We start from the raw sequence: 21,391 nt of genomic DNA on the forward strand, positions 1-21,391 counted from the left end.
TATGCGCTCTCAAATGGGTCAGTCAATTGCTCCACAATTTCTCTAGAATCATGGCTGACATATGTCTACAGAATTAGCGCTAACGTGTTTTACAAGCGAGTGCGCATTACAAGCGAGTGCGCACCCCACCAACTTCGTGCACCTCTACAGGCAAACATCTCAACCATGTTAAGAGATAATATATAGATATTGATAAAATAGATTAAGCAGTGTCTAAAGTATGTTTTTGCACGTGCGTGAGTTATGCCCAGTCTCTCTGCACCTCTTGCAGCGCGCAAGAGCCTGGCGGCTGAGGCCTGATTGCTCTCTACCTTGACGCTGTTCACGCTCTATCTGCTGGTCAGCCTCCTTTTGAGCGAGTATATCCTCTCCCTCTCCCTTTGTTAAGGTCCCCTGCTTCTGTATCCGCTTCTTTTTGCGCTGCCTGCGCTTTGATGCTGCCTCGTTGGCTCTCTCAAGGCTGGTGATCCGATCGCGCATCAGCTCAGCCGAGAGCATCATTACCTCTGCTCCTTTCTTGAGCTGGCTAATCGCCTCAATTATCGAGCCTGGCGACGAGCTCTTGTGCTGCCGCACGCGATTACGTATTAATGTTGATTGAGCCTCAAGCTCACGTACGTTGCTCGGCGTACGAGCCTCCCAGGGGGCCTCTGGCGGAGCGGCTGGTGTAGGCGTACGAAGCTGCACATCTAGCTTTGATAGAACAACGTCTGGCTGGAGAGGGACAAGGCCTGCGCCTCGAAAAGCTGAGCAGATATTGGCTGCTGTGAATGACCGTGTAAAGGCTGCCTTGAAAGCTGGCAGAAACTCAAGCTTTGTGATGTGGTTGATGTGGTGGCGGATCAGATCTTCAATCTCACGGCTGTACGCGCGCTTCAGCACTGAGAAGCAGACTACGTCAAGTGGCTGCAGCAGGTGCGACGAGTGAGGCGGCATACAGAGCGTGTAGATATTGTTCTCCTTGCAGAGTTCTCGAAACTCAAGAGACTGGTGGCTCTCATGGCCATCAAGGATAAGCAGCCGACGCGCCCCAACCACCTTGCCCTCTGTATGCTTGATGAAGTGCTTCAGCCACTCAATCCCAAGCTCGTTAGTCGTCCAGCCATTGTTGCTGACAGCGATCGCCTAGTCGCGCGGTATATCCTCCTCATACCAGGCAGATAGGTGGTGCTGGCCAGCAAAGACGATAAAAGGCGGGATAGCCCAGCCAGCAGCGTTAATTCCCTGGATTACTATCACCCATTCGCGATTGCCTGGCTGGATAGCCTTTGGCCGGCCTCTCCTCTCTGATCCTGTTACGACAAGCTGAGTCATAATCTTGCCCATCATGAAGCCAGCCTCGTCGAAGTTGTAGACGTCCTCGTCGCAGATGCCGTACTTGGCCTTTGTCTGCTCTACAAGCTCAAACCAGCTCCTGATTAACACAGGATCTTCGCATAGAGCTCTCTGCCTATCGTACGCTCGATTGAAACGCGTCGCAAGACTGTCTGTACGCTTAACAAAGTTGCGTGGCCATTGGACGCCGACACGACCTGCGCCGCGCGCAGCGAGCAGCTTATTCGCCATATCACGTACAGCCGCGTACGTAGGCGCAAATCCACGTTGATCTAGGTCAAGTATATATCTGACAATCACCTCCTCTTCTAGCTGGGTAAGTTTCTTTGAGTTAGGCTGGCAATCGCGTCGGGCAGGCTTGCCAGCGCGTCGGCGGTGGAGTGTATCTCGAGAGACATTGAACGTCTGTGCAGCGACTGCCTCACTCTGAAATTGGTTTTGCTGAAGAGCTGAGATAGCAAGGTGTATATTAGCCTCAGAAGAAGCTGGCTGGGCTTGAGTTGGGGGTGCCATGACAGCTAGGAGTTCACGCGTCGCAGAAAGTTGGTGGGGTGCGCACTCGCTTGTACCTAATGCGCACTCGCTTGCAAAACACGTTATCGGTAAAACAATCATGCCCGTAGAGAGTCAGATCACTCCTAGTTTCAAGACCATCAGGACAGACGCCACTGTCTCTTTTGTCAATACTAACGGTTATCCCGTAACGACGAGTAATAGCTGCTGCGACATGCCAGCTTTTTTTGCCGGCTCCGGCGTTGTCATCATCGAGGGTCCGGGCCACGGATATGAACGAGCCCCATCCAAATGTGCCTTCGACCTCGTTGTAAAGTACATGAAGGATGGAATCTTTCCAGAAAATGAAGTAACCTGCCAGATGGACGTCAAAGCAGACTACTTTTGTGGGTGTCCCTCGCCAGATCGGCTTGACGCAAAGGGGACGTAGATGACGACCTCGTTAGCGCTACTATGGGTGATCTGTGGCGTGCATGGGGGTTCTTTTAGTATGAAAATAAATACTTTTGAGGGGTTTCTTCTCATGTTCAAGATCCAGTTGCTTTAGCCATAGACAGTATATGTATTGATGGTGCATTATGTGAAGATATTAACTATTGATTTGAATCACGAAACACAAATCAAATTGAAATCCAGTCTCTCTAATGTTGTGAATTGATGCAAGGCACAGACTGGGATGGAACAAGACGAAAATGCAGAAGTTTGCATTTCTGCAACGCAACCCAATTAGTATATCACCAAGGCGGAAAGTTACTCGCCTCCAGCACTGTAGCAGGACTGTTCAGCTGCTAGAATCAATGTGTGAAATCGATCTTGAGCGTCTATCGAAGAGATCCAACCAAGCAGTAAGATAAAATACGCCGAGTAAAAGATGGGAAATGCGAAGCGCCTAAGAGATCGACACATGGATATCAACAGCACTACAATCATCCAATGTCTCTCATAGAAATCTGGAGGCTAATAGTCTTTCCCTTGGATCAATGGATATACGACATTGACTAATTTCTGTCAATCGAGGGCACTACAGTATGTTTGGCTGGCAATTTTGCCCGGCACAAGCCAGGCGAGCACTTGAGTTTCTCTCCTTCAAAGTCATCTTAGAAGGTACTGCGTTTATCATGTAAAACTACCATAGTTAATAAAGTGTTACGCTTAGAAAAACAAAAAGTATATACGCCTATCTACCTTGATATAACAAAAAGCAAAAACGCCTACTCCTTAAACTGCAAAACAAAGGTAATAACAATAACTAATCAAGATCCGAGCTGTGAAGTTCCGGGTGGGTATTCAATGACCACGGAATCCTAGTCAAGATCATAAAATGCCAAATGATGTGACCATTTCCTTGGTGAGCTATTTTTACAACATCTTGTTCAAACCCAAGATGATATCGCAGAACTCTTCGTGCATGCGGTCCACAACCTCCTCCTCGAAAATCTGCCTGCTAGCGGTAAGGACAACTCGTACATGAAGTCCATCCGGCTCAGGGATTCCAATCATATCAATCTCATGCATTGGTGCGTCATCTAGAACTCTCTTGTTTGGAGCGGTAGCGCCATTTAGTGGTTCTGCATCTTCGGGATTTGTCAAACCAGCCAATCGAACACGTTCGTCCTGGACTTGACTTTGAGGCTGCATCTCGAAGTTCTGGAATGTGCTGCAGCAGCCGTAGTTTGTAGTCGACGCTGGCCATTTAGTGCAGTTCTCTTTGATGTCATCGAATCCTAACGTTTCAAACGGCAAGCTGTCGATGTATTGGTCTTGCACCATGCCGAGAAGTTCTCTTGCATTAGTGTGATCAGTCATGCGAATACGCACGGGGACGATGTTTGTGCAAGGGCCGACGATATGTTGGTCATTGATCGGCAAAGATTGACGCCCAGATACGAGTCGGCTGAAGGTGATGTCGCTCGATCCGGTCATTCTGGCAAGCAGGATGGTGGAAGCAGTGGTAAATACTGTTGCCTGCGTAATGCCATCTGAGTTGGCTGGGACAACAGCCTTGATGATCTTCTCGACGAACCAAGCACCCTCAGGTGATGATGGTTGTTGAGCGCGACGGCCAGTCTCTACGACTGTCATCGAGGACTCCTCCAGGACAGATAGCCAGAAATCGTAACCTTCTTTGCGGCTGTCAGTCAGATGCTGAACATACTGAACAAACTTGGGTTGTGTTGGGATGCGGTCGCCATTATACAAAGCATGAAGTGATTGCACAACGTGCTCGAAACTCAAGCCATCGTACAAGCAATGAGAGATGCGAAGTACCAAGCGCACAGCTGACCTCGTCTTCACGACTGCAAAGCGTAAGAATGCTTGTCCGAATTGGAGCGGATTTTGTTGATCCTGTTCCTTCAGGACACGAGTTGCAGTACTGATGTCTTCCTCGGTTTCGATGACCGAGATGGGTACGTCAAGCTCTTCCAGAACGACTTGGTAAAAATTGCCGGCAGCCTGAACAAAGACAGTCCTGAAGATATCGAAAAGCTGAATGAGAGACCGACTCGCATTGCATACTTTGTCGCAGTCAGCGTTGGCTGGGAAATCGACAAAGAAGAGTGATGGTGCACGTGGAAGTCCTGTTGCTGGATCAACAAGGAAGTGCTTTTGTATCCACGTAACAGGATAGACATCCACGATTTTGGCTGACTGATGAGCAAGTTGCGGGACAATGTCGCGGTCGATGATTTTCTGCGAATCTTCAGAATGTAGTAGCTGGAAGGGGATGCTGTTCGTTGTCGACAAGGCTCCGTTGTCCATTGCATGACCTTGGGACATGTAAGACGAAACCTTGAGTGCTAGATCTGCGGGCACAGGCTGATCGAATACGTCTTTAACAGACACGCGAATATCCAGCCGGCGGCTAATGCGAGCTGCGAGCTTGGTTGCCAGTAGCGAGTGCCCACCGAGGTCGAAGAAATTGTCAGTGATGCCGACCTCAACGCCGAGCACTTCAGCGAACTCCTTACAGAGCGCAGTCTCCAATTCATTGCGGGGAACTACGCGCCCTGCCGTAGTCTTCTGTCTAGGTGCGCTCTGAGCCATGCGATCAAGCTCTTTACGATCGACCTTTCCATTGGAATTCGAAGGCATCTGATCAAGGATGATGATGCGAGATGGGAGCATGTAAGGAGGAAGGATGCTCTTCATCCGGTTGAGGATCGCCAATTCAGTTTGTAGCAAGTGTTCTTCCTGGCTCTCCCCGTTCTTGGGTGTATTGTTCTCAATCACCACGAAACCAATCATTCCCTTCTCTTGAATGTCCTGGGTAGGGACGACAACAGCAGCATTGCGAACTGCGCTGTGACTGAGCATGGCGTTCTCAACTTCCGCCGTCTCGATACGGAAGCCTCGAATCTTAATTTGCTGATCCATGCGCCCGAAGAATTCCAATTGACCGTCTATTCTTCGGTAGCGGACACGATCGCCTGTTCGGTACGCCCTCACGACCTGACCATCGATGTTGACCTTGATGAATCGGTTGCGGTCTAGTTCCGGATCAGTGTACCCTCGAGCAAGTCCATCCCCAGTGACGACGAGCTCTCCCATTACTCCGAGAGGGACGAGCTGTTGCAGGGCATCCATAACGTAGGCTCCCGAATTGCTGGCGGCTGTTCCAATGGGAACGCCATTCACATACGAATGCTTGTCGCTGAGATTGTAAAGCGTGCTGATGACCGTGTTCTCGGTAGGTCCGTACATGTTGTAAACGCCTCCGGGAACAAGTGCTTGCAACTCAATGGCATCGCGACTATCGAGTCGGTCTCCACCCGTGTAGATCACCTGTAAAGCCCTGAGCATTTCGGGTGCACTGTTCACACACTGCTTGAGCAAGCCAGGAGACAGCGAGGACGCGGTGATCTTCTCTCGCTTGAACATGGCCACGAGAGCATCAATGTCCAAGAGGGTGGAGTAATCGACACAGATCAGGGCACCCCCATTCAGCAGTGTACCATAGATCTCGTAGTTTGCTGCGTCGAAGGCAAGGTTGAACTGATGAGCGACACGAGCGGCTCGTGGGAGCTTGGCGAGGGTATTGCTGTTTTTGACAAGTCGCACAATGCTTCTGTGCTCAATCATAACGCCTTTAGGCTTGCCTGTCGACCCAGATGTAAAGATAACATATGCAAGGCTTGCAGCGGAGGGCTGCAACTTGGCGCATGTGCTGTTGAGTTGCAAACTGTGGCCTAAAGTATGATTGATCTTGACGAATTCAGCATCTGCTGATCCAATGCTTGGAGCAGCCACATGTGAGCCGAGTAGGACTAATGTGTGGCCAGGGACTGTGGACAATATAGTCTCAATGCGAGCAGCTGGAACATTATCGTCTAATGGCAAGTATGCGAGGTTGGCCTTGAGGATTCCGAGGAAGGCAATAATTGTCTCGCAAGATCTAGGAGCCAGAACGCCAACGATTGTCTCTGCCGGAATGTTATGTTGGCAAAGCCAGGCAGCCAACCGGTCAGATTGCTCGTCCAGCTGAGCGTAGGTCAGCTCTAAGACTGAATCCTTGACGGCTATTGCTCTAGGATTGGCTGCCACCTGATCACGGAAGATATCAACCACACTAGAGTCCCGTGGATAGTTGGTTCTCTCCATTTGGAGCAGACCCATGCTGCGAAGATCCTCGGACGCGCTGTCAAGGGGCAAGACTGCAATAGGCGTTTGGGGTTGCTCAAGTCCTCGGCGTAAGACCTCCTGGAAGACGGAGACCAGTCCTTGAATAGTCTCAGGCTCAAACAAGTCTGTTGCAAACAGTACGCTACCACCTAACTTCTCAGCTTGCTGGAAAAGATGGAACTCTACATCCAGTCTGGTGGACACTGGTGTGGGAAGAGCTTCTCCTGTCAGATCCTGGAGATCGATTCTTCCAAGGTTATGCTGTGAGTGAAGAGCAAAGCTGAGCTGCACTAGTGGATTTCGGGACGTGTCTCTTGAGCCAGGCATCAGGGCTGAGACGATGCGTTCGAATGGGACATCCTGGTTGACCTGCGCAGCTGCTGTCGTTGCCCGGACTTGCTGCACCAATTTGTCGAAGGTATCGTCCTCTCTGATTGTCACGCGTATACACTGGGTATTGACAAAGAAGCCAATCAGACTTTCTAGTTCTGGGCGATTACGATTAGCAATTGGAGAGCCGATGGTAGCATCCTCAGCGCCCGTGAGACGGTAGTGGGTTGCACGGAAGGCTGCGAGGAGTACAGCGAACGAGGTCGTTTGATGAACGCGGCAAAAGGCTCGAAGGCGCTCGTAGACTGCGCCCTCAATCGTGAGTTGAACGAGACCGGCCTTGCCGGTTGGCACCGATGGCCGGGGTAGATCCGTAAGAAGCTCAGCTGGAGAGCTATCTGCCAGTTGTTCGGTCCAGTATTGTAGCTGGCGCTCATGCTCGGCCACTTGCTCTGGCTGCTTTTGCCAGATAGAGAAATCTCGGTACTGGATAGGCAGAGGGCTCACTTGCGCCAATGGATCCTGGCCCTGTAGTGCAGCAGTATAGAATTGGCCAAGCTCTCTGCATAGAACATCAATAGACCAACCATCATAGATGATATGGTGCATGACAATTGACAGAATGAAGTCGGTCGGGCCCAGCTGCAAGAGGGCGATCCTAAACCCTGGCTCGGTCGTGAGATTGAATGGAGCTGTCCGTTCCTGTCGCAGGGCTTCCGTATAGTCGTTCTCGGACGCGTCAATGACTCTCAGTTTCTTGCTGTTACTGGGCCGAATGACTTGCATGCCTACATCGTCGTGATCCACGAAGGTTGTTCGGAGAGTTTCATGGCGTGCCTCGAGAGCAGATACTGCAGCTGCGAAGGCGTCAACGCGCAGAGGTCCGCGCAGGCGTAGAGCAAGAGGCATGAGATATAATTCCGATACGCCCATATTCAGCTGATCCAGGAACCAAAGTCGGCCTTGCGCGAAAGATTGCTCCACGGGTCCAGAGTAGTTGGTCGAGGGAATGGGATTATGAGGGATCGAACCTCGTTCAATTGACGCTGCTAGATCAGCAACGACAGGGTGATCAAAAACGTCCTTGACAGAGACGCGAGCGTCGAGGTGCTTGCTGATACGGGCTGCGAGCTTGGTGGCCATGAGCGAGTGTCCGCCCAGGTCGAAGAAACTGTCTGTTATCCCGACCTCCACACCAAGGACATCGGTGAACTCTTCACACAGTACAGCTTCCACTTCGTTCCGTGCACTGACCCTCTCAGAAGCTGGTTTCTCGATCTTAAGTACTGCTTCAGCTCTTCGTGCCAGGGCCTTCCGGTCAACCTTGCCGTTCGCATTCAGAGGCATCTGGTCAACCATCACAATATGTGATGGAATCATGTACGATGGAAGCACACTAAGAAGCTGTTCCTTGAGTTTTGTCTCCACCCTTCGGCTCTGGAGACGCTGTAGTGGTCGGTTCGTAAGCGAGCCTGCCCGGATGTGATTGTCGGTCGGAAATTGTAGCAAGACACGGCTACCTTCTTGCGCAGGTTTGTAGTGATGGAATACCGCATCGATCGCTCCATTATGAGACCGCTGTCGTGCGCAGCTGAGCTCCACACGGAAGCCGGTCTCTTCAGCAACCTGTACAAGGTGGATCGCAGACAAGGATGCGCACTGTTCAGCGCTGGAGCGGACTGCCGAGATCCAAGCAGGGCCGTCCAGCATCTCTTGTGAATCCTCTGCACTGAGTGACTCAACAATATGCCGCGCCACGATCGTCTTGCTGTAGGGAATATTGCTGACAGCGATAGCTTCAGCATTTGAGCTCTGTAAGAGACTGACGAGCGCACTGCGGTCCATTTGAGAGGTGCTGAAATCAATCCAGGCGTCCGATTTGACCGTCTGCACAGTCTGCGCTCGTTGTGGATCACGGATGTAGACTATAGCCGCGTATCGGTATGCGCTGAGTTCGTTGGTGGCCTGCATACGCTTAGGTAGGATCTCAACGTGCTCGACCTGGCCTTGAAGCTTGGCCGTTAGACTGGTGAAGAACGTTGGGTCGACAAGCAGTTCCTCCTCGTAGTCTTCGAGCTCAGCCATTTTGCTTCGTACAGTATCCTTAGTAGCCTTTTCTCCTAGCTTGTGTAGGGCTCTGGCTGCAAGGAAATGGTCATTAGTAGCGTAGGATCGTATGTCGCCGAAGAAGAGTCGTTTCACGCCTGGAATGTGAACCAGAGCGCGAACGACATCGGCCAAATACTCAGGCGATGGGAAGTATTGAGCTACCGAATTGATAACCACCACTTCGGGGTGAAGATCTCGCATCCAAGCCACATCTGTTGCTGTGCCGACGTGAACCTCAGACTTGCCTGCCAGAGATGGGCGAGACTTGATGGCCTGATTAACGAATGAGGTTGCCTTCTTCGAGGGATCGAGGCCTACGTAGCTCTTCAATCCCACCCTCTTGGCTAGGTTGAGCAAGATCATGCCAGTACCAGTACCGATTTCGAGTACGTGGCCTGGTTGTCGACCGTCGAGCAGTGTGCTCATAGTGTCGTCCAGCCACTCCTGCATTTCGTCTTTGTCGATAGCACTACCGTCGTACATGGACGTCCAGCCCATGAAGTCGTTGCCAATGGCAGAGGAATCGATCTCTTCGATCTCAGCATATATGTTACTCTCAAACTGGTTACCCCAATCTTCGACTTGGTTGCTGGCTTCGTCGTTGTCAATTCCCTTATCGCTACGCGTAGTAACAAAAGCAATCATCTCTAGCTCCTGATCTTGCTTGCGAGTAATTACGGCAGCATCTTGCACCATACTGTTGTCAAGTACGGCGTGCTCCACTTCGGCTGGCTCAATACGATGGCCACGAATCTTGATTTGTTGGTCCATGCGGCCGAAGAACTCGATCTGACCGTCTTTAGGTCGGTAACGAGCGCGATCACCTGTTCGATAGGCGCGCACCGCCTGATCACCATCAATCGCGATCTTAATGAAACGATTGACATCTAGTGCTGGATCGGTATATCCTCGAGCGACTCCGTCTCCTACCACGATAAGCTCTCCCATAACACCCACGGGGACGAGCTGTTGATTGGGATCCATGATGTAGGCACCTGAGTTGCTAACAGGGCGACCGATTGGAACTCCGTTGACGTTGGCGTCGCCTTTGACCACATTGTAGATGGTACTGAGAGTCGTGTTCTCGGTAGGGCCGTACGCGTTGTAGACACCGCCTCCGACGAGCGCTTGTGTCGCCGCCGCGTCGCGCCTATCGAAACGGTCGCCCGCTGCAAGTACCACGTCTAAGGCGCTGATAGTCGCAGGGATGTTGACCAAACACTGCTTGAGCAGCGCCGGCGGAAGCATGGCCGCTTGGATTTTTTCTCGTGCAAACACGGCTTCAAGCTCCTTGCTATCCAATGTAGTGAAATAGTCAATACATATGAGAGAGCCGCCGTTAAGGAGCGTAGCATAGATCTCCCACGTGGCAGCGTCGAAAGCGATATTTGATAGATGGGCAACGCGTGCTGCCTGAGGCATCTTTGCTACCACATTACTCTGCTTGACGAGACGTACGACACCACGGTGCTCGACCTTGACGCCCTTGGGTAGGCCTGTAGATCCGGACGTGAAGATGACGTATGCAAGACTTGTGGCAGAGGGTTCGGGGCTGGTGCATGTACGAACAGTCTCAGCCGTGGCTTCATCAATCCAAACATATTCGACGTCCTTTAGTTGTACCGCAGGAGCGGGGACTTGAGACCCAAGCAGTACTAGCTTGTGACCAGATATGGTTGATAAGATCGCCTCAATACGGGCGGCTGGGACGTTGGTATCCAATGGAAGGTAGGCTAGATTAGCCTTGAGAATACCAAAGAAGGTAACGATGGTTTGACACGTTCTTGGAGCGTATACAGCAACCAAAGTCTCAGCTGGCATATTGCGTTGGAGGAGCCAGGCAGTGATCTTATCAGACTGGTCGTCGAGTTGACTGTAGGTAAGCTGTGAGGTGGAGTCTTTGACCGCAGTCGCGTCAGGGCATGCGGCAACCTGAGCACGGAAAACGTCGATCACGCTTGAGTCGCGCGGATACTCAGGCCTCTCAATCTCAAGCAGGCCTTGACTGCGAAGATCTGCCAGCCCATCAGTGAGTGGGAGAACCGCGAGCGGGGTCTGTGGCGTTTCAAGGCCTCTCCGGAGAATCTCTTTGAAGATTGCAACCATTCCTTGGATAGTCTCTAGCTCGAACAGATCCTCTGCGAAAAGAACCCTTCCAGAAAGGCGTTCTGCCTGCTGGAACATATGGAACTCAATGTCAAAGCGAGTGGATGCAGCCGTGGGGATAGGCTTCGTGTCCAGGCCTTCAAGCTGGAATTTACTGATATCCCTCTGAGAATGGACGGCAAACATGAGTTGAGCAAGAGGATTCCGGGAGGCGTCTCGCGAGCCTGGTAGAATCGCGGACACAATTCGCTCGAACGGAACATCCTGATTGGCAAAGGCAGTCGTCGACGTAGAATGGACTTGTTGTACCAATGCTTCAAATGTATCCTCCACGTCTACCGTGATCCTGATACATTGAGTATTGACGAAGAAGCCCACCAATCTTTCAAGTTCCGGCCTGTTACGGTTGGCAATCGGGGTGCCGATAGTGGCGTCAGTAGCGCCTGTCAAGCGGTAATGAGTTGTTCGGAAGACCGCCAGCAGGACCGTGAACATTGTTGTCTGATGTGCTCGGCAAAACGCCTGGAGCTGATCGAACACCGGACCATCGATAGTGAGTTGTACGGCTCCAGCCTTGCCAGATAGGACCTCCGGCCGGGGTAGATCGGTCAGGAGCTCGGCTGGAGTGTTATCTGCCAGCTGCTCGGTCCAGTACTCGAGCTGTCGATGGTGCTCAGCAACTTGATCTGGCAACTTCTGCCACAATGAGAAGTCGCGGTATTGGATTGGCAGAGCGTCAATCTGCGCCAGAGGATCTTGGCCCTTGAGCGCAGCAGTATAGAATTGCTTCAGCTCTTGGCGCAGAACATCCACGGACCATCCATCTGAGATAATGTGGTGCATGACGATGGAGAGGATATGATCGTCTTCGCCCAAGCGAATGAGCGATACCCTCCAACCTGGATCTGAAGTCAGATCAATGGGGAGCGTGCGCTCCTTGTGGAGGGCTTTAGCATAGTCGCCGTTTTGCTCTTTAGATACGTCCAGGATTCTAAGGTCCTTCTTGTTGGTAGGGTGTACAATTTGGATGCCCACACCATCTTGTTCCTCAAATGTTGTTCTCAGGGTCTCATGACGCTGTTCTAGTGCAAACAGCGCAGTAGTGAGGGACTTGACGTGAAGGGATCCTTGCAAGCGTAGCGCGAGAGGCATGAGATACCACGAGGCACCGAAGTTGAGCTGGTCTAAGAACCAGAGACGGCCTTGGGCAAAGGACTGTTCCACAGGCCCGGTGTAGGCGGTCTGTGGGATAGGTTTGTGCATGATTGAGTCTTGCTTAATAGTGGATGCAAGGTCAACGAGGACGGGGTGGTCGAAAACGCTCTTGACGGATACTCGGGCATTCACGCGGCGACTAATACGCGCTGCGAGCTTGGTTGCCATGAGTGAGTGTCCTCCAAGGTCGAAGAAGTTGTCGGTAATGCCGACCTCCACGCCGAGAACGTCGGCAAACTCTTCGCACAATGTCCTCTCCATGTCGTTGGTGGGAGGAACTCTTACGGAAGGAAGGGAAACTGCCTCGCTCTTCTGTAGGGTTTGTGCTCTTTGCGCGAGCTCTTTCCTGTCAACCTTACCGTTAGCATTGACAGGCATTCGATCCAGTACAACAATCTGTGTAGGAACCATGTAGAGCGGAAGTAAGGTCTTGATCCAGCGACGGACTTCATTCTCGATCCGTGCTGTGAATTCCTCGACTGACTGCTTCTCAATGGAAGTATTTTCATGGGTAGTGACGAAAGCAACCATTTCTGGTTCTTGACCCTCAGGTCGCCGGATTGCGACAGCCGCATCGCGGATAATGTTGTGGGTGAGAATAGCGTGCTCTACCTCAGCCGGCTCGATACGATGGCCTCGAATCTTGACTTGCTGATCCATGCGACCAAAAAATTCAATCTGACCATCCTTTGGACGGAAGCGTACGCGATCACCGGTCCGGTATACTCTAACCTGTTGGCCATCAACAGTCACCTCAACGAAGCGATTTACATTCAGTGTGGGATCGGTATATCCTCGCGCAAGGCCGTCGCCAGAAACGACGAGCTCGCCTAGCACGCCAACGGGGACGAGCTGTTGCCGGGAGTCCATGATGAAGGCTCCGGAGTTGCTAATGCTCTGACCGATGGGAACACCGTTCACGAACGAATCGTCCTTGGCAATTTCGTAGATAGTACTGATGACCGTGTTTTCCGTGGGGCCATAGGCGTTGTAGACGGCGGTCTTGACGATCGAGCGCGCTTTCATGGCATCCTGTTTGTCGAATCGATCTCCAAGCGCGTAGAGCACCTCTACGTCATCGAACATAGTAGGCATGTTGGCTAAGCACTCTTTGAGTAGTGCAGGAGGCATCAGAGATGTCTGAATGCGTTGCTCCTTGAACACGGTCTCGAGGGCTTTGCTATCCAGAACGGTGGCATAGTCGATGCAGACTAGCGTTCCTCCGTTGAGAAGGGTGGAGTAAATTTCCCATGCAGAGTTGTCGAAGACGAGGTTCGTCAGATGTGCGGTGCGAGGCGCGCTTGGGAGCTTAGAGACAAGATTCGTCTCTTTGACAAGGCGCACAATACTGCGGTGCTCGATCATGACACCCTTGGGCTTGCCTGTGGATCCAGATGTGAACAGAACATACGCAAGATTTCTTGCCAATGGTCCTACACTCTTATCTGTAGCATGAGAAGGGACAGAGCGGCCTAAGATTTCACTGATTGGTACGACATCGACGTCTGGGAGCTGGATTTCTGGGATAGGTACGTCCTGCCCAAGCAGAATCAGTTTCTGCCCTGGAATGGACGACAAAATGGCCTCTATGCGGGCAACCGGCACTTTGACGTCTAGCGGTAGGTAGGCTAAGCTTGCCTTTAAAATACCAAGAAAGGCAACGATCGTTTGGCAAGACCGTGGTGCTAGCACGCCCACCAAAGTCTCGGGCGCCATCTTTTTCTGACGCAGCCAGCTGGCTAGCTCGTCAGAGCGGAGATCCAGCTGTGCGTAGGTGAGCTGGGAGGCAGAATCTGTGACGGCCGTGGCATCCGGGCGGGCACCAACCTGCTGGCGGAAGATATCGATGACGCTGGAGTCTTGAGGGTAGGCGGTCTTCTCAATATCTAGCACACACATGCTGCGAAGCTGCGCAATACCATTGGTAAGAGGCAAGACCGCAATTGGCGTCTTGGGTGTCTCGAGACTCTGGCGGAGGATCTCTTGGAAGACGGAGACGAGGCTGTCGATCGTCTCCGGCTCGAACAGATCTGCCGCGAACAATACAATGCCGCCTAGGCCCTTCTCTTCCTGGAAAAGATGGAACTCTAGATCGAAACGAGTTGATGTGGCTCGTGAAATGGCCTCGCTCTCTAGGCCGTCTAGTTCGATCTTGCTGATGTCTTTCTGAGAATGTACGGCAAACATGATCTGAGAGAGCGGGTTGCGGGACGTGTCTCGGGAGCCTGGGAGTAGGGCTGACACGATTCGCTCAAAAGGTACGTCTTGGTTGGCGAAAGCGGCTGTAGATGTAGTCCGAACCTGGTGGATGAGTGTCTCGAACGTGTCCTCCTCTTCTACGGTAATCCGCATGCACTGAGTGTTAACAAAGAACCCGACCAAGTTCTCAAGCTCTGGTCTGTTACGATTAGCGATAGGCGTACCAATCGTAGCATCCTCTGCTCCAGTGAGGCGATAGTGGGTGGCTCGAAATACAGTGAGGAGCACCGCGAATAAGGTGGTCTGGTGGACTCGGCAGAACGCGCGGAGACGATCATAGACTGGGCCTGTAATAGAGAGCTGGATGACTCCAGCCTTACCGGACAGAACGGCTGGCCGAGGCAGATCGGTCGGGAGCTCGGCTGGAGTATTGTCGGCTAGGTTCTTCGTCCAGTAATCAAGCTGCCGTTTATGCTCGGTGATCTGATCCAGCTGCTTTTGCCAAACGGAAAAGTCGCGATATTGGATATGCAGGGGGCTCAATTGCGCCAAGGGGTCCTTGCCCTTGAGCGCGGCGTTGTAAAACTCCCTGATCTCCTTACGCAGGATATCGAACGACCAACCATCAGAGATGATGTGGTGCATCACGATAGAGAGGATGTTGTCATCTTCGTTCAGGCGGAACACCGATACCCTCCATCCTGGCTCCGTTTCTAAATTGAACGGAGTTGTTTGCTCTGTGTGCAGAGCCTGAGTATAATCGCCATCATGCTCTGCTTGTACATCAATCACTCTGAGTTCTTTGGGGCGATGTGGCTGAACAACCTGCATACCAATGCCGTCGTGCTCTTCAAACGTCGTTCGCAGGGTTTCGTGACGCTCCTCCAGAGCGTGTAACGCCGCCGCGAGCGCCTCAATCTTAAGCGGTCCGCGCATACGTACTGCGATTGGTTGCAGATACCATGTTGAACTGACGTTCAGCTGTTCAAGGAACCACAGCCGACCCTGAGCGAAAGACTGCTCCACAGGCCCGCTATATTGTGTTGCGAGGATGGGGTTGTGTGGAGTTGAGCCTCGCTGAATTGCAGCTGCTAGGTCCGCTAGGATAGGATGATCAAACACGTCTTTGACAGAGACCTTCGCATCGAAGCGACGGCTACTGCGAGCCGCAAGCTTCGTGGCCATGAGAGAGTGTCCGCCAAGATCGAAGAAGTTGTCATTAACGCCAACCTCGACACCAAGCACTTCGGCAAACTCCTCACAAAGGAGAGCCTCTATCTCGTTGCGAGGCCCAACGCGTTCAGCGGTTGTCTCGACCCTCGAGACCATCTTAGCTCTGCGGGTAAGCTCTTTTCTGTCAACCTTGCCGTTCGCGTTCATAGGCATCTCGTCCAAGACCACAATGCGGACTGGCATCATATAGGACGGCAGTATAGCTTGTAGCCGCTCGCGCATTTGCACCTCGATTCGTCGGCTCTGGAGTCGTTGCAGCGGCCTGTTTGCAAGCGAATCGAGCGCTCGGCCTTGATCATCTGTCGGGAACTTGACCATGACGCGAGCTCCATCGTGCACCGACTCGTAGTGGTGGAAGACCGCGTCGATTCCACCCTTCTGAGACCTCTGTCGCGCCCAGCTGAGCTCCACGCGGAAGCCGGCCTCCTTGGCGATTTGAACGAAGTCGACTCCGGAGAGTGACGCGCACTGTTCGGCGGTAGAGCGAACAGCCGATAGCCATGCTGACCCATCTAACGAGTCCTCGACTTCATCGTCGTCCAAAGATGCGAGGACATGGCGCTCATAAATCGTCTTGCTGTAGGGGATATTGCTGATGGCTACAGTTTCGGCCTTTGGTGAGCTTTGTAGGTGGCGAAGAAGAGCGTGTCGATCCATCTTGGATCCTCGGAAGTCAACCCAGGCGTCTTGATTGACTGTTACGACTGGTTGTGCCTCCTGGCCTGGAAGCCGTATGTGTATGACGGCTGCATAACGGTATGAGCTCAGCTCGTTGGTAGCTGTCATCTGCTTGGGCAGAATCTCGACATGCTCGACTTCTGACAGCCAGCTGGCGAGGCCTGTGAAGAAGGCTGGATCCACGAGTAGTTCCTCTTCGAATTCCTCTAGCTCCACCATCTTCCTGCGAACATCGTCCTTGTTTGCCCTGGCTCCTAGCGTATGTAGAGCCCTAGCAGCCAGGAACTGCTTGTTCATGGCGTAGGATCGCATGTCGCCGAAGAACAAGCGTTTCACACCTGGGATGCGGGCTAGAGCAGTTACTGCTTCGACTAGGTACTCGGGGGAAGGGAAGTATTGAGCTACCGAATTAATGACGACCAAATCGGAGCGGAGGTTTTCGAGCTGGCCTACGTCGGTCGCTGTGCCAATCTCAACTTTAGCCTTACCCGCCAAGGATGAGATAGTCTCAATCTTGCGATTGACGAATGCGGCTGCCGAAGTCGACGGCTCGAGGCCGACGTAGCTCTGCAGGCCCTTGCCGAGATTGAATAGGATCATGCCCGTGCCTGTGCCAACTTCGAGGACGTGGCCAGGCTCTCGGCCGTCATGGAGGGTTCTCATAGTATCGTCGAGCCACTCCTGCATCTCTGCTTTATCGATCGCAGTACCGTCGTACATGGACGTCCAGCCCATGAAGTCATTGCCAACGGCAGAGGAGTCGATCTCCTCGATCTCAGCGTAAACGTTGCTCTCGAATTGAGCCCCCCAGTCCTTAACTTGATTCCTAGCTTCGTCGCGTTCTACGGTTTGATCGTTGGGAGCAGAGACGAAAGCGACCATTTCCAGATCTTGGCCTTCCTGCTGTCGAGTAACCACAACTGCGTTTCGGATATCGTCGTGGCCAAGTATGGCGTGCTCGACTTCAGCCGGCTCGATACGATGGCCTCGAATTTTCAGCTGTCTGTCTATACGCCCGCAGAACTCAATCTGGCCATCTTTGGGTCGATAGCGGGCTTGATCGCCTGTGCGATATGCCCTCAGGACCCGACCGTGGATATTGACCTCCACGAAGCGATCACGATTCAGAGCGGGGTCGGTGTATCCACGGGCGAGACCGTCTCCTGTGACGACAAGCTCGCCTATCACCCCTAACGGCACGAGGCGCTGATTAACATCCATGATCACTGCGCCTGAATGGCTGACTGCGCGGCCGATAGGTAGTCCGTTGACGCAGCGTTCTTCTACCCCCATAGGATAGACAGTGCTGAATGTTGTATTCTCTGTCGGCCCATAGACGTGGCAGAAGCTACCAAGAACTAGTTCTCGCGTCTTAAGAGCGTCTTGAGGCCTCATTCTCTCTCCGCCTGCATATAAAAGCTCGAGTCCAGTGATGGTAGATGGCTCTTCGTAGAGCCGCTGCTTGAGCAAAGCAGTTGAGAAGAACGCAGCTTTGATCTTCTCGCTTGAGAAGACGAGAGCTAATTTAGCAGGATCCAACACAGTGATGTGATCAATGCAAACGGTAGTTCCGCCATTTAGGAGCGCAGCGTATATCTCCCAAGTTGCAGCATCGAAAGCAAGATTGGAGATGTGAGCTACTGAGGAAACTGCCTTTGCTGCTGGGACTAGGTTGGTTTCCTTTACCAAGCGTATAATGCTTCGATGCTCAACCATGACACCCTTGGGCTTGCCTGTAGATCCAGATGTAAACATGACGTAGGCAAGACTGGTTGCTGAGGGGTATTTTGCTGGAGGCCCTGCATTCGAAGCGTGAATGCTTTGGCGTAAGATGTCGTTGATCCGCACCAGCTCCACGTTGACAAGTGGAGCCTCTGGATCGGGGACGTCAGCACCAAGGAGGACCAACTTATGGCCGGGGACTGCCGAGAGGATCGCCTCGATACGAGCAGATGGGACGTTGACGTCTAGCGGGAGATATGCCAGGTTGGCCTTGAGGATACCGAAGAATGTAACGATTGTTGGACACGATCTAGGCGCAAGGACGCCTACCAGCGTTTCGGGAGCCAGCTGCCTTTGACGCAACCATGTAGCCACTTTGTTGGATTCTTCATCAAGCTGAGCGTAGGTGAGCTGCGAAGTTGAATCTTTAGCGGCGATCGCATCCGGGCTGGCAGCAACTTGGGTGCGGAACACATCAACCACGCTTGAATCGCGAGGATACTCTGGAGTGTCGACATCGAGCATACCGACGAGAAGCTCCGGAATCTTGTTATCAAGAGGCAGGACGCTGATTGGCATCCGAGGTGTCTCGAGTCCTCGGCGAAGGATTTCCTGGAAGACGGAGACTAAGCCTTGAATAGTCTCAGGTTCGAACAAGTCGGCAGCAAAGTGGACAATACCGTGCAAGCTCTCTTCCTTCTGGTAAAGATGGAACTCAATGTCGAAGCGCGTCGATACATCTCTTGCGATTGGCTCCGTCTCAACACCTTCGAGTTCAATCAGGCCGATACCCTGCTGTGAATGAAGTGCAAACATGAGCTGCACCAAAGGGTTTCGGGAGGCATCTCTTGAGGTTGACTGGACGGATGAAACGATTCGTTCGAAGGGAACGTCCTGGTTAGCAAATGCAGCTGTTGTCGTTGATCGGACCTGCTGTACCAATCGTTCGAATGTGTCGTCCCCTCCGACTATAATGCGCATACACTGGGTATTGACGAAGAAGCCAATCAGGCTCTCCAGTTCGGGCCGATTCCGGTTGGCGATGGGAGAACCGATTGTCGCGTCCTCGGTGCCTGTTAGACGGTAATGGGCAGCCCTAAAGGCTGCGAGAAGTACCGCGAAGGACGTTGTTTGATGAATTCTGCAGAAAGCCCGGAGACGCTCGTAGACTTGGCCGTCCACGGCAAGCTGTACGATGCCAGCAGTGCCAGACAGCACCTCTGGCCGCGGGAAATCGGTGATAAGCTCGGCAGGCGTGCTGTCCTTCAATTGCTCAATCCAGTAGTCGAGTTGTCGCTGGTGCTCGGCTACCTGCTCCGGCTGTTTCTGCCAGAAAGCAAAGTCACGATACTGGATTGGGAGCGCGTCTACTTGCGGCTCCTGGCCCTTGAGAGCGGCGGCGTAGAATAGTTTTAGATCTTGACGCAAGATGTCAACAGACCAACCGTCTGAAATAATGTGGTGCATGACGATGGAGAGAATGTTGTCGTCCTCCCCAATGCGTAGCAGAGACACTCTCCAGCCTGGCTCGGTCGCGAGATTGAATAGAGTCTGCTGCTCCTTCCGTAGAGCCCTGATGAAGTCACCCTGATAGTCAGCCACCGTATCGACAATTCTAAGCTTCTTCGGCTGGTGCGGTTGAATGACTTGCACACCAACGCCGTCGTGCTCTTCGAAAGTCGTGCGCAACGGTTCGTGGCGCTGCTCAAGCGCATTGAGTGCTGTGGTCAGCGCACCAATATTGAGCGAACCGCGTACGCGTACGGCGATTGGCTGGATGTACCACAGCGAACCGGCGTTAAGCTGGTCCAAGAACCACAGGCGGCCCTGAGCAAAGGACTGGTCGACGGGCCCTGAGTAGGGCGTTGCGACGATTGGGTTGTGTGGAGTTGAGCCTCGCTGAACGGCGCCCGCAAGGTCGGCGAGAACAGGGTAGTCAAAGACATCCTTGACAGAGATGCGTGCGTCAAGGCGTCTGCTAATTCGAGCAGCCAATTTTGTGGCCATGAGCGAATGACCGCCAAGGTTAAAGAAGTTGTCAGTAATGCTGACCTCAGTGCCGAGTAGATCTACGAATACTTCGCACAGCGCGGCTTCGATCTCGTTACGTGCACCGAGTCGCTCAAAAGCTGGCTTTTCAACTTTCTGAACCATGCCAGCCCTTCGCTCTAGGGCTTTCCTGTCTACCTTGCCATTGGCATTCAAGGGCATCTCATCGACCATCACGATAAGCGACGGGATCATGTAAGATGCAAGTACAGCGCTGAGCTGGTCTCGAATCTGGGTCTCCAATCGTCGACTCTGTAGCCGCTGCAGCGGTTGGTTTGTGAGTTGTCCTGATAGACGAGGTCGATTATCAGTCGGGAACTGCACCAGGACACGACCACCATCCTGGTTAGGCTTGTAGTGATGGAAAACAGCGTCTAAAGCTCCGTGATGGGTTCGTTGCCTTGCCCAACTAAGCTCCACACGGAAGCCTGTCTCCTGGGCAAGCTGCGCAAGGTCGAAGGCGGACAGCGATGCACAGGTTTTGATATTGGACCGGATAGCAGACATCCAAGCAGCTCCTTCAAGCTTATCTTGTGGATCATCGCTGTCTGTGAGATCGTCATCAAGCGACTGAACAATGTGGCGCGCCAAGATCGTCTTGCTGTACGCGATGTTGCTAACAGCAATACCTGCAGCATCTGCTGAGTTTTGCAAGAGGTTGGCAAGAGCAGTGCGATTCATTTGAGATGCGCTAAAATCGATCCAAGCGGTGGGATCAATGGTGTGCACCGTCTGCGCCTGCCTTGCTGGGTCTCGAATGTGAACAACTGCCGCGTATCGGTATGCGCTAAGTTCGTTGGTGGCCATCATTCGCTTTGGCAAGATCTCGACGTGCTCAACCTCTGGAAGCTCGGTCGCTAGGTTGGTGAAGAAGGTCGGGTCAACGAGCAGTTCTTCCTCGTAGTTTTCGAGTTCCGTCATCTTGCTTCGAATGGCGCTCTTAGTAGCCTTGCTACCTAGATTGTGCAAGGCGCGAGCTGCAAGGAACTGCCTGTTGGTAGCGAAAGATCGCATATCGCCGAAAAAGAGACGCCTGACTCCTGGAATACGGGCCAGTGCGTACAAAACCTTAGACAAGTACTCAGGCGACGGGAAGTACTGAGCCACCGAGTTGATAACCACTACTTCCGGGCGGAGATCTTGAAGTTGGCTTATATCTGTCGCTGTACCCACGTGAACCTCAGCTTTACCAGCAAAAGCTGGAAGTGTCTGAATCCTGCGATTAACGAAAGCAGCGGCTGAGCTAGAAGGTTCAAGACCAACGTAGTCATGGAGTCCGTCA

The 21,391-nt window shown here is 52.6% G+C and overlaps 2 protein-coding genes across 2 annotated transcripts in view; one reads left to right on the forward strand and one right to left on the reverse strand.

Annotated features, from left to right (window-relative positions):
• The first annotated feature begins 1,980 nt into the window (after positions 1 to 1,980).
• C7974DRAFT_405354 (uncharacterized protein) lies at positions 1,981 to 2,317 on the forward strand. Its single transcript, XM_046143034.1, has one exon. The coding sequence runs from the start codon at positions 2,063 to 2,065 to the stop codon at positions 2,276 to 2,278; it is 216 nt and encodes a 71-aa protein (XP_045991877.1). The 5' UTR covers positions 1,981 to 2,062; the 3' UTR covers positions 2,279 to 2,317.
• Positions 2,318 to 3,022: 705 nt separating this feature from the next.
• C7974DRAFT_368991 (non-ribosomal peptide synthetase) overlaps positions 3,023 to 21,391 on the reverse strand; it is a gene marked incomplete at its 5' end in the record, with an annotated part of 39,323 nt that continues 20,954 nt past the window's right edge. Inside the window, 4 exons of the mRNA XM_046139926.1 lie at positions 3,023 to 7,912; positions 8,183 to 8,220; positions 9,490 to 15,969; positions 17,209 to 20,427. Coding sequence (XP_045991878.1) covers positions 3,208 to 7,912; positions 8,183 to 8,220; positions 9,490 to 15,969; positions 17,209 to 20,427 — 14,442 coding nt within the window. The 3' untranslated portion in view covers positions 3,023 to 3,207. The remainder of the gene's footprint in view (positions 7,913 to 8,182; positions 8,221 to 9,489; positions 15,970 to 17,208; positions 20,428 to 21,391) is intronic.

This window comes from Boeremia exigua, assembly GCF_020726555.1.
Source record: "Boeremia exigua strain MPI-SDFR-AT-0100 chromosome Unknown C7974scaffold_14, whole genome shotgun sequence".
NCBI lineage: Eukaryota > Fungi > Ascomycota > Dothideomycetes > Pleosporales > Didymellaceae > Boeremia > Boeremia exigua.

Coding starts and splice junctions, on each gene's coding strand:
- C7974DRAFT_405354 (XM_046143034.1), top strand. CDS start 2,063: ATGCCAGCTTTTTTTGCCGGCTCCGGCGTTGTCATCATCGAGGGTCCG.